The sequence below is a fragment of the Peromyscus leucopus genome, chromosome 5, assembly GCF_004664715.2.
Source record: "Peromyscus leucopus breed LL Stock chromosome 5, UCI_PerLeu_2.1, whole genome shotgun sequence".
In the NCBI taxonomy this organism is placed as follows: domain Eukaryota; kingdom Metazoa; phylum Chordata; class Mammalia; order Rodentia; family Cricetidae; genus Peromyscus; species Peromyscus leucopus.
Window position 1 is genome coordinate 108,870,997 of NC_051067.1, and position 15,988 is coordinate 108,886,984.

The 15,988-nt window shown below is 49.3% G+C and overlaps 2 protein-coding genes across 4 annotated transcripts; one reads left to right on the forward strand and one right to left on the reverse strand.

Moving 5' to 3' along the window:
* Nucleotides 1-206: 206 nt before the first annotated feature.
* Nucleotides 207-10,881, reverse strand: Cog8 (component of oligomeric golgi complex 8). 3 transcript variants are annotated; one of them, XM_037206250.1, is made up of 6 exons: nucleotides 10,401-10,881; nucleotides 7,636-7,843; nucleotides 5,711-6,538; nucleotides 4,240-4,408; nucleotides 2,183-2,359; nucleotides 207-577 (listed from the first exon to the last, which is right to left on the reverse strand). In XM_037206250.1, the coding sequence occupies exons 1-6, from the start codon at nucleotides 10,793-10,795 to the stop codon at nucleotides 420-422; spliced, it is 1,935 nt and encodes a 644-aa protein (XP_037062145.1). In that variant the 5' UTR covers nucleotides 10,796-10,881; the 3' UTR covers nucleotides 207-419. The 3 variants fall into 3 exon arrangements, with proteins under 3 accessions (XP_037062145.1, XP_037062144.1, XP_028713562.1); XM_028857729.2 differs by lacking the exon at nucleotides 207-577 and having other exon boundaries at nucleotides 1,890-2,359; XM_037206249.1 differs by lacking the exons at nucleotides 2,183-2,359; nucleotides 4,240-4,408; nucleotides 5,711-6,538; nucleotides 7,636-7,843; nucleotides 10,401-10,881 and adding an exon at nucleotides 1,239-2,058.
* An 83-nt stretch (nucleotides 10,882-10,964) lies between these two features.
* Nip7 (nucleolar pre-rRNA processing protein NIP7) lies at nucleotides 10,965-14,115 on the forward strand. Its single transcript, XM_028857732.2, has 5 exons — nucleotides 10,965-11,133; nucleotides 11,233-11,319; nucleotides 11,416-11,554; nucleotides 12,064-12,204; nucleotides 13,072-14,115. The coding sequence occupies exons 1-5, from the start codon at nucleotides 11,078-11,080 to the stop codon at nucleotides 13,189-13,191; spliced, it is 543 nt and encodes a 180-aa protein (XP_028713565.1). The 5' UTR covers nucleotides 10,965-11,077; the 3' UTR covers nucleotides 13,192-14,115.
* The last annotated feature ends 1,873 nt before the right edge of the window (nucleotides 14,116-15,988 follow it).

The following is a 15,988-nucleotide window of genomic DNA, read 5'->3' on the forward strand; positions in this document are numbered from 1 at the left end:
CTGTCTCTGCCCCCAGAGTGCTGGAATTAAAAGTGTGCCACCACACCCAAACTTACCTGTATTTTACAACAACTTCCAGACACTGGACTACATTATTATCAAGCATTGGCTGTGTGGGTAGAACGTGTGTCTCATGAAGTCATTTGTACTGAGAATGTTTACCTGCCCACTTCTTTCTATGCAGAATTGTCAGAAAATACCCCCGCTCCTTCTTTAAGGGTGTATTTCTACTCATGCTGTAACAGGATTCTGTCCAAATCAGATTTCAGGACAAGCATTTCTGTCATCTTCCTTTATCTCAGTCCACTGTTTACTGTCAGATGGGAACCAATTCGGAGTTGAAGCACAAAAGATGTGCCCATCTTAACCTGAAATGTCTCCAGGCCAGTTTTCCAGACCCTCAGTCAAGCAAGAGAGCTTCAGTCATTCACCTCCATCCAGTGGAGATTGGTAAATGTCCCACTGTCCATTTTGTCAATGAACAGGCAGCCCTGCAAATGATCCATCTCATGCTGGATGATTCGGGCTGTCCACCCACTTGCTGACCACACCACTGGCTCTCCTCTTGGGTCCAGTCCTGCAAAGGAAGTTACAGGCTGGCTGAGGTGAGGGTCTGCTGAACGTCCTTGACCTCCTGTCCCATTTCCTGATTCCTGCCCTGGCCATGCCTGTTTACATCCCATCTACAGAGGCAACGTCTGAAAGGGAATGCGGACAGCAGCCCTATCCCTCTAAAAAGGATGCCTCAATTTCATTCAATGCCAACTTTTGTTCAGCCTGATTCCCAGCTCTACTACAGGGCAAGGATAAGAAATCCTCTTGCTGAGGCGCTTCCCTCCTCAAAGTTCTTCTCAGGCGCTGTTTATCAAAGCTATTTCAGCTTGGCACAGTAGCAAATAATAACCCATTCTATAAAACAATGTGGACGATAGGCATGGGATGATTTGTTGCCCTAGTGTGGATACAGCTGGGTCCCACTTTCTTACACAAGCCCACCATGACAGGTAAAATAGGAAAAACGTGTGATACAGACACACATACAAGGGAATCTGTACATACCTATAAGAGAGGAGGGACAGACCCTGACAGACTCCCCGGTTGGCACCCTGCCATCCATCTAAGCGGGTTTTACCCTGCTCCTCTGTCCGCCCTGAGTTCCGTGTGCTCCTGGGCCCTGCTGTTTGCAGTCTCCGGCTAAGGAGAGCACAGCCACCCTGCCGCCACCCCGTGCCCTGCACCTGAGATCTGCACGGCCTGGAAGCGAGGCACACATGCCAGGAAACCGGAGACGCTCTCGTAGCCCTCAGGGAAAGTGACCAAGCGGCTGTCCAGCACCCTCAGGCTGGGGTTCACCAGCACCCGAAGCGGGAAGGGCTCCATCTGACGCAGTTCGCGCAGGCGCGGTGAGAAAGCGCGGAAGAGCGCGTCGGGGAACTCGAGCGCCAGCACTTGCAGCGGCACCCCCAGCTGCGGCGCACTGAGGCCCAGGCAGCCGCGCCGCCGCATCACCTGCACCAGCAGCCCCACCAGCCGCTGCAGCTCCGGCCCCGCCAGCTGCGCGGGTTCCACCGGGGCCGCCACGGCGCGCAGCACCGGGTCCCCGACCTGGCACACGCGCGTGTATGGCGGCTGCGGCGCGCCCCACACCAGGCGCCTCAGGTACCGCCAGTAGGAGCGCGTGCGTGCGGGGCCCTCTAGACCGGCCGCCGCCGCCGAGCTGCAGCCCCGCGCCCGGCTCAGCGGGAGCCGCGCCGCCACCCGCAGCCCACCCAGCAGCCCCATGGCGCCCGGACCGCGCCGCTCCTCCTCCCGCTAGCGCCAGGCACGCCGGGAAGCGTAGTTCCCGCGCGACCTCGGGCACCCGTCCTCCGGGAGAGCAGCCAGGTGGCGACAGTCGTCGGATTTATTACAGATCCCTCGTACCCCACACAGAGCCGCGATACCCCAGGCAAAGCAGTCTCAGCCTCGGCACACGCGGCCGCCTTCCCTCTCAGGATAGCCCCGCAGCTCTGCGCCCTTAGTGCTGCTCCCCGGCCTGGTGCAGGGGACACTGCCTAGGGCTCCTCACTGGGCGGCTGCGCCGGCAGCGGCTCCCCCTCCACTGGCTCCCCAGGCCGCGGCTCCCCAGGATCGCTCGTCTCTGACCCGCCCTCAGGGGCCGCTGAAGGAGCTGGCTCCAGGCCCGGCTGCTCCGCAGAAGGCTCTAGCGCTGGAACCACGAGGTCCGGCACTAGCTCCTGGTCATCTAGGCAGAAGACGGTCTCTCTCTTAGGCAGGATAAAGGCGAGAGGTTCCTGGATGGCGCTGATGTTCACATGCCCAAGGGTTCCGTGCTTGGAGAGCTGGGTGGGTGAAATGCCTGACCCAGATGGTAGGAAAAAACGAAATGGAAAAAAACAGTCATTAAATTCAACGCAGAGACCACGGCAGGGGTGGGAGTGGGCACACTCGGGTAAAGAACTGACACAATTACATACTCCAATACAGCAAGAAGAGCATGTCTGGACTAAGGGGAAGAATGTTGTTATACTGGAGCCCACGGTAAGGGGGTAGGGGGTGGGGCCAGGAGACACTGGAGTCCTGGGCTAGACACAAGAGAAAGGGCTAAGCCACGGTGGAGAAGAACAGCTACCCTTATCGAAGGTCATGTGCCCCGCCTCACCCCACTCCAAAAAATATCTATAACTGAAGAAAAAAATATTTTTTACTGGTCTTATTTTTATTTTTTGAGACAGGGTATCTCTACATGGCACTGGCTGTCCTGGAATTCACTATCTAGACCAGGCTGGCCTCCAACTCACAGAGATCCACCTGCCTCCTGTTTCCCAAGTCCCGGGATTAAAGGCCTGTGACACCAAGCCCAGTGAGGGAAAATTTTTGTTGTTGTTTTCAAGACAGGGTATTCTCTCTGTATAGCCCTACCTGTCTTGGAACTTACTCTGTAGACCAGGCTGGCCTCAAGTCAGATGAGCCTGCTTCTGCCTCCCAAGTGCCTAGAAAAATATTTTTTAAACCACTTCTCTAGCCAGGCATGGTGACACACGCCCTTAATCCCAGCACTTGGGAGGCAGAGGCAGGTGGATCTCTGAGTTTGAGGCCAGCCTGGTCTACAAATCGAGTTCCAGGACAGGCACCAAAACTACACAGAGAAACCCTGTCTAGAAAAAGAAGAAAAAAGTAAATAAATAAAACCACTTCTCTGCCACACTTGTAACCCTAGTACTTAGGAGGCTGAGGCAGGCAAACTAGGAGTTCAAGGTCATCCTCCAATATACAGCAAGGCCCACCTAGACTAAATAACAATAGAACCACTTCTCTGGTATTTTATTTAAAGGGAAGCACACAATAAGTGGTTCTTTTGTGACTGGCTTCTTCCACCTCCCCAGATAATCTACACAGTGTATGATTCCCTGTCTATAGAATGTTCAGAAACCAAGGGGATCTTAAGGGTGACAGACTTCTAAAACAGGTGCTAGTAATGGTCCTCCACCTTTGTATATTTTCAGGAAAACACTGACTTATACTGACGCACACATCACTTATTTATGTAAATTGAACGTCTGTAAGGCAATTTAAAACGTCTCACTCCTGGACAGGAGTGATGGTGCATGCCTGCAGCTCCAGCCCCTGGAAGGTAGAGGTAGGATGACCAGAAAGAAGTTCAAGAATGGCTTTAACTACATATTGAATTCAAGACCAGCTACGTGAGACGTAAATTAAAAATATATTCACATGTACCTATCCCCACATAGACGTTACATGAATACATGATTAAAAATAATAAAAATAGGCCAGGCAGTGGTGGCACACACCTTTAATCCCAACCATTCAGGAGGGTCTCTGAATTCGAGGCCAGCCTGGCATATGGAGCGAGTTCCAGTACAGCCAGGGCTAAATAAGACCCTGTCTCAAAACAACAATACTACTACTAATAAAAGAAAACCAGAGCTAGGTGTTATGCTCATGCCTTTGATCCCAGCACTGGAGAGATAGAGGAAGACAGATCTCTGAGTAGCCTGGGCTACACAGACCCTATAAAAAGGTAAACAATTAAAAACTCTTTCCTGCCAGGCGGTGGTGGCACACGCCTTTAATCCCAGCACTCGGGAGGCAGAGGCAGACGGATCTCTGTGAGTTTGAGGCCAGCCTGGGCTACAGAGTGAGTTCCAGGAAAGGTGCAAAGCAACACAGAGAAACCTTGTCTCGAAAAAAACAAAAAAACTCTTTCCTTTTTCTTACCTAGAGTCTGGGCTATCTGAGCTGGTGGGAAAAGGACTTGAAGACAGCGGTTCAAATAAGGAACAAGGTCTTCCAGGAAGGCAGTGCAGAACTGGACAAAGATTTCATGCTCCCCACTGCTGAATGCGGCCTCTTCGGCACGATGGAATGCCAGAATTGTTTTGGTTACCTACAAGACAAGAATGCCAACAATCAACCACAGAGGAAGTCTACTGCTGCTGCTATGTGGAAGAGCACAAATGTGCAGCATGAAGAAAGTTTTCATAGCTGAGGAATGAGGGTGCACGCCTTTAACCCCAGCACTCAGGGGACAGAGGCAGGCAGATCTCTGTGAGTTCGAGGCCAGCCTGGTCTACAGAGCTAGTTCTAGGACAGCCAGGGATACACAAAGACACCTTATCTTGAAAAACAAAACAAAAAAAGAAAGTTATTGATTCCCAACAGTACATTTCATTGCTATCTTGTTCAAATTCAGCACTGTGGTCAATAGTCACTATTGTGTGACTTCATTGGTGGATTTATGACCCAACTTGTTATGTTCTGATATGGTTTCCAGTTCCAGTAGAGGAGCATCACGAAATACAGGGAGATGCTCTCCTGCCAGCGCTGAAGAAGAAACAGCCATGTTGTGAGCTATCTGGGTAGATGGTCTCTAGGAGCTGAGGACCTCAGCTCTGTACATTTTCCAATGGCACGGAATAACACCTGACAACTGGATGAGCCTCTAACAGCCCAGAGCTCCAACTCCAACAGACGCCTGGACTCAGCTGACACCTTGAATACAACCTGTGAGACCCTGAGCAGAGGACCCAGAGACAGTGTCCTGATATATAATGTACTGTTTCAAGCTGCTGAGTTCATGGGCATCTGGTCTCAAGCAATAGACTATGCATGCCGAATGACTGCCATAGGTACTCTACTTCACAGCTTCTTCCAGGGTCATCTCTGCTGTGGAATAATTCTTTTGTACACTGTGAAGATTTGTCACTCTGATTGGTTTAATAAAGAAGCTGACTGCCCAATAGCTGAACAGGATAAGGTTAGGCAGGAAAGCCAAACTGAGGATGCTGGGATGAAGAAGGATGGAGTCAGAGGAGTGTCCAGAGATGGCAGGAGAAGCAAGATGGGCATGCCGTACTGAGAAAAGGTACCAAGCCACGTGGCAGAGTGTAGATAAGAAATATGGGTTAACTGAAATGTAAGAGTTAGCTAGTAACAAGCCTGAGCTATTGGTCAAACATTTATAATTAATATAAGCCTCAGTGTGTTTATTTGGGAGCTGCTGGCAGGATAGAGAATTCTGCCTACACATCCCCACAAAGAGTCATTAATCATCAGAGCTGCTCAATCAGGAAAACCCTTAAGACCACACTAAAGCTCTGAAAGTCAGCAGGCACCTGGTTATATGGTTTAATACAAAAGCCTGGTTGGCTGTTAACAAAGGCAGATAAGGCAGCAGAAAGTTACCCACCTTTGCAAGGCCATCCTCCAAGGCCCGAGTCACATCCTGTGCTAGGGCCACAGGACAGCAGAGACGGAGATCATTGAAAGCAACCGAAACGTTGTTGAGGAAGCAGGCAAGGGGCGGGAAGTCCAAGAGCGCCATCGGTGGCTGCAACGCCCCTGGCTGTGCGGCTGGCACCGCAGCAGGCATGCTACTGCTACCCAGGATGGCTGCCGCCGAGAGGAGGGTGTAGGAAGTCATTTCATCCTGGAATTTCTCCACGGCTTCCTCAACTGCTTTCTGGAAAGTGTTGATCGCCACCCTCTGGAAAACAGGAGCCAACTGGCCCCGGAAATCAGCCCCCACTCGGCTAAAGGACAGCCCAAAGTACATGCACTGGCCCAGCAGAGAGTCCAAGCGACCACCTATACCCCGGTTAAGGTCGGTCTCTAGCACCTGCAGGAACTGTGAGATTTTCTGCAGCACCCAGCCATGGAAGATGGCACTCTCATTCACAGTGTACTCTCCCATGGCAGGTGGCAGCAAGGGGTCCTCATCTGAGAAGATGGCACGGTACTGGGTGATGATATCAAAGAGGTGGACCCGGCAGGCCTCAATGGTTTTTGTGATATGGAAATAAGGATCATCATTAGGGATAACAGTCAGGATGGAGCGAAGCCAAGCATCCCGGGCCTGAAGAAACTTCACCCTCAGCTCAGCCTCAGTGAAGACATCCATGCGCCGAAGATAGCCAATGACACGCAGGCAGGCCGGGAGCTGGATGTTGGTCCTCAGTTGCTGGATCAGCTGGCTTAGCATCAGCTGCATGGACTGGCGCACTTCATTCACAATGCCCTGACAATACAGATACACTGAGTCACAACACACTGGGAAAAATACTTTGGAACCCATCCTACTAACCCTGGACACTGGAGGCCAACATTCTTATGGCTTTCCTGACACACAGTGGATTTCTAAAGCTTACACCTGCAGGTTTACAGAGATCTGCTTGCATAACTAATTCTCTTGCTCAAAAATCCTCCTAGGATTTCCCATCACAGTCAACAAACTCCCAACTACTCACCACGATCTCCAGGCCTGCTTCCTAACGCCGCAGCCTTTCTCATGATAGTGCAGTAAGAGTGCCTGGTCTGGGCCTCCTGAAACACTCCAACTTCTTTCCACCTCACCCTGTTTTACTTCTCCTACTTCTTGTTTTGCTGTCTCCCTAGACCTTCAAGTGCCAGTTCTTCCTCAGCCTGACCATGCCAGCAAAGCAGTACTCTAAAAACCAGCCTCTACCCTAGTCCCCAATTCACTTTACTTTTGGTTTTTTGAGATAATCTCAGCAAGCTGGCTTCAAACTCACTAAATAGTTAAGGATGGCCTTGAACTCCTGATTGATCCTCATCTCTACCTTCCAGGTGCTGGGTTTACAGGCACATCCCATCATGCCTGCCTGGCTTTCTCTGGATTATTTCAGGTATTTACCAATATCTGCAATATTATTATTTGTCAATTATCAGACATTCACTACAATAAAAATTTCATGAGAGCCATGGCCTTGAATGCTTTGTTCACATGGTATTCCTAGTACCTAAGTTAGTGTCTGGCACATGAGTAATATGAACTTTGGGTGGTAGTGGTGCTCGCCTTTAATCCCAGCACTAGGGAGGCAGGGGCAGGTGGATCTCTGTGAGTTTGAGGTCAGCCTGGTCTAGAGTGAGTTCCAGGACAGCCAGGACTACACAAAGAAACCCTGTCTCAAAAAACAAACAACAACAACCAAAAAGATCTCTGAATGAGTGAGCCAGTATCTTCTGTTCAGCTTACCTGGCTGGCAGAAATCGGTAAGAAATATGCAAAGGCTTCTACTTAAAAGCTTAGTCACAATCACCAAACTAATAATTACAAGATCACCAGCTTGAGGGCCCTCTGGGCAAGTTGACTACCTGGATGACAGGGATGGAGGAGTATTTCCTTTCCAGACGTCGTACATAGGCAGCAAGCTCCAGGGCCTCTTCATAGTAGCTGTTTCGGACACAAGTGTCCATAAGCTGGGGAATTTCTAAAATCTCCAGGATTTCTGTGTGCCGATTTAGAGTCAGGGTGTTCATCCGCCGGTTGGAGCTGATCTCCTCGGCCTCCTTCACAAAGTTCCTAGAACCAATTAGGAAAACAGATCTCATTGTTTTGCACACTAGGTAGTTACCAAGCATTTACCGGGCACTGGCTTGATGGTTTACCTGGTTTATTTAAAGTCTTCACACAGGGCTGGGTGTGGTGGTATACTCCCTGATTCCCAGCCTTCCAGAGGCTGAGGCTGATATGAGTTCATGGCTATCTTTACCTACATAGTGAGTTACAGACCAGCCAGGGATACATAGGAAGAACCAGTCTAAAAATCCTCACATCAAACCTATATCTCCTATTATACTTGAAGATTTTTTTTTTTTTTTTTGAGACAGGGTTTTTGTGCATAGCCCTAGCTATCCTGGAACTCTTGCTGTAGACAAGGCTGGCCTTAAACCCACAGACATCTGCCTGACTCTGCCTCCCAAGTGCTGGGATCAAAGGCGTGCACCACTACCACCTGGCGAAAGAAAAAAAAATTTTTTTTAATTTTTAAAATTTATTATATGTAGAGCATTCTGTCTGCATGTACATCTGCATGACAGAAGAGGACACCAGATCTCATTACAGATGGTTGTGAGCCACCATGTGGTTGCTGGGAATTGAACTCAGGACCTCTGGAAGAGCAGTCAATGCTTTTAACCTCTAAGCCATCTATCTCTCCAGCCCAAGAAAAAATTTTAATACTTTATGTGCATTGGTGTGAGGGTAACAGATCCCCTGGAACTGGAGTTATAGACAGTTGCGAGCTGCCATGTGGGTGCTAGGAGTTGAACCTGGGTTCTCTGGAAGAGCAGCCAGTGCTCTTAACCGCTGAGCCATCTTTCTAGCCCCTTGAAGAAACCTTTAACTCAAGGTTTAAGAAACCTTTTCAAGATCATATCATGAATCGATGGCTTACATGGAGTCATCAAGATGGCTTAGTGGGTAAGGGTGCCTGGTACATGCCAACAAGCCTGCTGACCTGAGTCTGATCCCCAGATCCCACATAATGGAAGGAGAGAACCCACTCCTACAGTGCACATGGCGACACTCATCTCCCTCCACGTAACTTTTAAAATGGCCTGTAGATCTGGACTGGCTGCAAGGACTATCACATTTGGGACTGAACTGCTCTGGATCTCATGAAGAAGGACTAGTTATGGCAAGACACTTGGCCTCTCTGGACCTGTCTCTTTATTGGTTAAATAGTAAGAAGACCCATCTCACAAAGGCATGAAAGTTAGAGACACGTAAGATGACTTGTATGAGGCTGGGTGGCAGCGGTGTCCCACCCCTTTAATCCCAGCACTCGGGAGGCAGAGGCGGGCAGATCTCTGAGTTCAAGGCCAGCCTGGTCTACAGAGGGAGTTCCAGGACAGCCAGGGCTACACAGAGAAACCTTGTCTTGGAGGGGGAAAAAAAAAAGACCTTTATGAAGTGCACAGGACCTGACACAAAGTAAATGTATAGAAAGAGCAGACAAATTCCTCACTAGCTATTACTGGAGCTGCAGAGACAGTCAGCAGTCTCTGCTCTTGCAGGGACTCAGGTTCAGGTCCCAGCACACCTATCAAGTGGCTCATAACCACTCCAGTCCCACGGGAATCCGGCACCCCCTTCTGTCATCCTTGGGCACACATGGTGCTCAGACACACACACAGGCAAAACACTCATACACATATTTTTAATAGCTATTAATATTTTCCTAATGGAGTACTAACTAGCCTCCAAGGCACACGCTTGCCCTAAGATCCCCTCAGGCCTTAATGTAACATGCTGCGTCCAACCTTTGCTCTTCTTAACTTTCTCCACTTCTCTGAAGTAATTCCAGAAACTGGCTTTATGAAGTCCTGAATCTCTTTTCAGGCACAGAGGGTACAAAAGCTGTTTTAAATATCCAAAAGCTCTAAAGGAAAACTGAGCTAGAATCACATAAGGCTGTATAGGAGAACTAAAGTATTAGATTGAGGACCTAGGAAGGCAATATAGCTCAAAAAGGAAACTTTTTTTGACGACCTATGATGGTCCCAAATAGGATTTCCATGTCACTTAGCCTCATATCAATGGAAGTTTCAAAGCCGATAGCCTCCAGCCCAATCTGTTGAATATTCCTAATTATAAAGGTGCATATATATTAAGCTGACATTTATATAGTGTTAACTATGTCGGGCCCAATGAACTGCTTTACACAGATTTTTGTTGGTTTTGTTTTGATACAATGTCTCATGTAGCTCAGGATGGCCCAAACTCAATACTCAGACTTGGATGATGAGCTTGCGCTTCAAGTGCTGGAATCACAGCTTGTGTCCACAAGACTGGCTGGATTCTTATCATCATTCAACACAACAGCCTATGAGGGAGTGGTGGACTCCTGGCTTCCAATTCTGACTTTGGTAACTTACTAGCTGTGTTCTTGGACAAGCCACTTCGGCTTCCTCGTCTATAAAATAACAATGCCCTACCTACCTAGACAGCTGTGGGGGAAATCTAAGTGGATTCATAAGGCGCCGGGAGAGAGCTCTGTACTCCCCGTATGGCTCAGCTACGCCTAGCATCCTGTGGGTCACAGATACTGGGCCTGTCGGCATCAGGCCGGCCGCACCTGCAGCTCTGCTGAAAGCCGGGCAAGCGGTCGAGCAGGTGCCCGAGGGACGTCTCCACGTCGCCAAAGAGCCGGTGGATGCGCTCGGTGCACTCGGCCCCGCGAATGAACGTCTTGTAGTTGGCGAAGGCCAGGTCGCGCGTCTGCTGCAGCAGCTGGGCCCGCTCCTCCGCCAAGCGCTCGGGCTCGCGGCGCAGCCGGTCCAGCCCCGAGCCGCTCAGCTCCCGGAGGTAGCGGCCCACGTCGGGTCGCTCACGCCACTGGGCCTCGGGGAAGCGGTCGCGGAACAGCGACGCCAGGAGCCCTTCATCTTCGACCTCCCCCAGCGCGGCGGCGGTGGCTGTCGCCGTGGCCGAAGCCGGACCGGAGGACGGGAGAGTCACGGCAGCCGCCATCCTCCCAGCAGCGCCGTCACTTCCTCTCTCCAGACCCGGGAGGGCGCTGGTTTCGCGCCTGGGACCGGAAGCAGTGGGGGGAAAGAGTTCCTTTCTCTATGGTTTCTCACCCAGCGGGCTTTCCGGTCCCCGGCGGTCCTCCCAGCTAGGTGGCCCTAGCGCAAAGAACACGTGGCGTCGGGCTAGAAAGGCACGCTTTGGCATTGCCAGGAAGCGGGGGAAGGTGACTTCCGTCTCCGCCTCTCCCGGCACGAGGGTCCCGGGAGCCCAGCCGGTGGGAAAATGCGGCCCCTGACGGAAGAGGAGACCCGAGTCATGTTTGAGAAGATTGCGAAATAGTAGGAACCCGAGAGGCGGACGAGGGACGGGCGAGCGGGGAGCGGGGCACCGGGGCGGGACGGTTCCGGCGTGGCCTCCAGTCTTCTTTCTACCCTCAGCATCGGGGAGAACCTGCAGCTCCTGGTGGACAGGCCCGACGGCACCTACTGTTTCCGGCTGCACGACGACCGCGTGTACTATGTGAGGTGAGGTGGGGCTTGGTGCGCACCGCGCAGTACCCGGCTGGAGGCCTCCGTCCTTGAGCCGTCGTCACCGGGTTCCTTCCTCCCTCCACCTTGTAGTGAGATGATCCTGAAGCTGGCAGCCAACATCTCCGGGGATAAGCTAGTGTCACTGGGGACGTGTTTTGGGAAGTTCACCAAGACCCACAAGTTCCGGTTGCACGTTACAGCCCTCGATTACCTTGCACCCTATGCCAAGGTATGTGGGGCTGGTCGGTCTCCATTTGGCCGTCGGGGATGGTGTCAAGGATGACGGCTCGGTCAGAGCACAGATTCACTGCCATCGAGTTCCTGACAGCGTCAGCACAGGGCGATGTTTGTAGGTTTAGCTGCCTGGACGTGCCTACGAAGGTATATGGGCCTGAGAATGCCATGTGGCTGCATAGCCTAGTTATCTGTAGGAAAACAGCAGCCTCCACAGTGCCCGCCGGTCATCAGAAAGCAGATATAAGAGGCTGTGATGAGAATGATCCTGGGGTCCAAAGAACCCCGTTCAGCTGTCCGTTCTGTAAATCGCTTGTAGAATTGAGAGGTGGAGCTGAGGAAGGAGCGCCATGGCGAAAGATGAGAAGATCAGGGTCCAAACAGTTTAAAGGGAACGTGTCTGCTTGTCCGTTTCCCACCCCTCCTTAAACACAGAAGCAGCAGCCACGCTACCCACAGGGGTATAACTTGCATTTCACCTCTTGGTTTTTAACCCTCTTTCAGTATAAAGTGTGGATAAAGCCTGGAGCAGAGCAGTCCTTCTTATATGGAAACCATGTGTTGAAATCTGGTCTGGGCCGAATCACTGAAAACACTTCTCAGTACCAGGGCGTAGTGGTTTACTCCATGGCAGACATTCCTTTGGTGAGTAGAGATGGTGGCCATCACAAATACCAGGTACCTTTTGGAAAGGATGTTGTTTGAGTCGGTGCACCTGTGAGACTACCTTCTCAGCACCCTTTGAGTTTCTCAGAGATGCAACTGTTTTAGCACAGGTTTTTTTTTTTTTCCTTTTATTTTATTTTACAATACCATTTAGTTCTACATATCAGCCACGGGTTCCCCTGTTCTCCCACCCCCTCCCCTTACTTCCAGCTCACCCCCCATACCCACCTCCTCCAGGGCAAAGCCTCCCCCGAGGACTGCGATCAACCTGGTAGACTCAGTCCAGGCAGGTCTAGTCCCTTCCTCCCAGACTGAGCCAAATGTCCCTGCATAAGCCCCAGGTTTCAAACAGCCAACTCATGCAATGAGCACAGGACTTGGTCCCACTGCCTAGTTGCCTCCCAAACAGATCAAGCCAATCAACTGTCTCACCTATTCAGAGGGCCTGATCCAGCTGGGGGCCCCTTAGCCTTTGGTTCATAGTTATGTGTTTCCATTCATTTGGCTTTTTTTTTTTTTTTTTTTTTTTCAATAATTGAGTAAAACCGAAATTCATTATAAGCCACAGTTGTCCTAGGGACCTCCATGCTATATATATAGCCTCCATGGTTCTATGGGTTGTGGTCTGATTGTTCTTTATTTTATATCTAGAATCCACTTATGAGTGAGTACATACCATGACTGTCTTTCTGGGTTTGGGTTACCTCACTCAGGATGATTTTTTCTAGTTCCATCCATTTGCCGGCAAATTTCATGCTTTCATTGTTTTTCTCTTTAGCACAGGTTTTTGTTTGTTTGGTTGGTTCTATTTTGTGAGTAGATTGGTGTCTGTCCTTTCAATTCTAGGGTTTTGGGGTAGCAGCAAAGTCTACTCAAGACTGCAGAAAAGTGGACCCCATGGCAATTGTGGTGTTTCATCAAGCAGACATTGGGGAATACGTACGGCATGAAGAGACGCTGACTTAGGATGGTCATCCCAAGACCTTTTTTGCTGTGTGAGAGGACATCATCACGTTGAATGTGGAGAACACGAATACATGCACCTTGGATTCTTACTCAACAGAAATGGCTTAAAAATAGGGTTTCAGGCCCTCCAGAGGCAAAAGCAAGTGGATCACAAGACCCACTTGGGCTACTTGGCAAGTTCAAGGCTAGCCTGGGCTATCTAGTGACCTTGTCTCAAAAATCTAAAACAAACAACCCCAAAAGCTGTCAAGTGTTTGTATAGTAATAGTATTTCTGTTCTCTACCTGTGTCGACCTTGTTTGCATCAGCAGACTTGATCTGATAACAGGTTCTAAGTCACTGCACTGAGGACGGGGCAGTTTTATTGTTATCTGTGATAACACTCTTTTCCAGCCTAGTGATAGCATATCAGACTTTCTACTATTTTTTTAATATCATTAAAGATAGAAACGGCCATATAAGGATAGTAAGCTATGCCTGTGATTTTACAGATGGAATTTAGTAAAAAATAATAGATGCAACTCAGCCATTTTTCTTGGTGGTAAATGGTGTATGGTGTGGAAGGGCCTATACTCAAGCCTCATTCCTACCACCTGCCGGTTGTGTGGTGTTGGGCAAGTTACTCCACGAGACAGGCTCCGTTTTCTTCCTTTGTTAGGGGAAACATGAGACTGCAGAGTGTAGTTGTACACACCTTTTAATTCCAGCACCGGAGAGGCAGAGCCAGGCGGATCTCTGTGGATTCGAGGCCAGCCTGGTCTACAGAGTGAGTTCCTGGCCAGCCAAAAAAACAAAACCCACAAAACTGGAAAAAAAATGCCTTTAATCATCAATGTAACAGCAGTATTCAGAATTAATGATTGTAAAGCATATAACATAGGATCTGGCAAACAGATGTGAATAAATACTGAAATGTTTTTAAAAGGGTTTTACATTTATTTATTTTTGTATGTGAATGTTTTGTCTGCATGTATGTGTGTATGTGTATGTATATGTATGTGTGTGTATATGTATGTATGTGTGTATATGTATGTATGTGTGTATATGTATGTATGTATGTATGTGTGTACACCATGATATGGAGGCCAAAAGAGGATCTTGGATTCCCTGGAACTGGAGTTACAGGTACTTGGAAGTTTTCCTGTCAGGATTCGTGTAACAGTTACAGATGTGTGTGAGCCACCGTGAGGGTGCTTGGGACCAAACTGGGTCTCCTCCAAGAGCAGCCTGTGTTTTTTCAAACCATTGAACGTCTCTCCAACCCCCATTTTTAAAAATTGCATGAGTGCCAGGCATGGTGGCACACACTTTAATCCCAGCACTCAGGAGACAGGCAGGTGGATCTCTGAGTTCAAAGCCAATATAGTCTGTATAGTGAGTTCCAGGACAGCCAGGGCTATGTAGAGAAACCCTGTCTCAAAAGAAACGCTGTGTGCGTATGAGTGTATTCCACTTGGATACAAGTGTCCTCAGCCAGAAGAGGGTTGGACTCCTGGAGCTGGAGTTGAAAGCAATGGCGAGCTGCCCTGTGTTGGAGTGTCAGGAACCACAGTCCTGTCCTCTGAAGCAGTGGCTCGTGACTTCTGAGCCATCTTCTCTGTGTTGAAATATTTTTGTCGCATTTTTTTCGTTGAAATAAGGTCTCACTATGTATCCATGACAGGCTTGGAACTTGCTGTGTAGACTAGGCTGGCTTTGAACTCAAGAGATCCATCTGCCTCTTAAGTGCTGGAATCAAATGGGTGAACAACCACTCTGGGCTCAAAACAATTTTTTTTTTTTTTTTTTTTTTTGAAACGGTTTCTCTGTGTAGCCCTGGCTGTCCTGGTCTTGAACTCAGAGATCCACCTGCCTCTACCTCCTGAGTGCTGGGATTAAAGGTGTGTGTCACCACTACCCAGCATCTTTTTTATTTTAGATACAATTTTCTCACATTGTATCTAAGTTGGTCTGAAACACTAGTCGGCCTCTCAAGTGACGGATGGTATTATAAGTCTGTTACCACACCTAGTTTCCAAAGGTGACATCCTTTAAAGAAAAATATTTTGAACCACAGAAAGGCACTGTGAGGCCAGCAAGATAGCTCAGTGGTAGGCTGGTAGAGTGGATAAGGATGTCGGTCACCAAGCCTGATGTTGAGTTCAGTCCCTGGGACAAGGTAGAGGGAGGGAATGCTGACCTTTTCAGCCCTATACAATGGATTAAAAATTCTTAAAACCCTTAACAAAATTAGACTTTGTCCCATGGTTTTCAACTCTTCCTTCAGAGCATTCTAACTTACTTTGAGATAGGGTCTTGAACTGGCTGAAGCTGATCTTAGTGCTTCCACCTCTGGAGTGCTCGGGTTCAGACCTGTGTGCTACCACTCTGATTGATGTGGGGGTGCTAAGGATCAAAGGCAAAGCTGCTGCAGGCAAGGCGGGTACTCGGGAACTGGGCTACATCTTCAGAACCCCCTTCCAGGCTCCTCTGTTATCTTCTAAGTGGAGTCCGTGAGGGAAGGGACAGTTGTGGAGAGAATGGTATTTTAGGCCGGGGGGTGGGGGGTGGTAGTACACACCTTGGCAGCAGTGGGGAGGCAGAGGCAGTGAATCTCTGGAGTTTGAGGCCAGCTGGATCTACACAGCAAGTTCTAGGCTAGCCAAGGCTACATGTTGAAACCCTGTCTCAAAAAATGGTATTTTAGTTTAGCACTTAATACATATTTTAGAATAATCAGCATCAGCACTCTTTTTATTATTGCCATTTGCATTTATTGATGAACACAAATAGGATTTAAATTGACTTCCACCCCCAC

Bases quoted from the DNA above. Each gene is read 5' to 3' on its own strand.
- Nip7 (XM_028857732.2), top strand. From the start codon at position 11,078: ATGCGGCCCCTGACGGAAGAGGAGACCCGAGTCATGTTTGAGAAGATT. The intron at 11,134-11,232 runs GTAGGAACCCGA...TTCTACCCTCAG, and splicing joins TTTGAGAAGATTGCGAAATA to CATCGGGGAGAACCTGCAGC. The intron at 11,555-12,063 runs GTATGTGGGGCT...ACCCTCTTTCAG, and splicing joins ACCTTGCACCCTATGCCAAG to TATAAAGTGTGGATAAAGCC.
- Cog8 (XM_037206250.1), bottom strand. From the start codon at position 10,795: ATGGCGGCTGCCGTGACTCTCCCGTCCTCCGGTCCGGCTTCGGCCACG. The intron at 2,360-4,239 runs GTAAGAAAAAGG...CATCTGGGTCAG, and splicing joins TCAGATAGCCCAGACTCTAG to GCATTTCACCCACCCAGCTC. The intron at 578-2,182 runs GCCTGGAGCCAG...CTTCCTTTGCAG, and splicing joins GCCTTCTGCGGAGCAGCCGG to GACTGGACCCAAGAGGAGAG.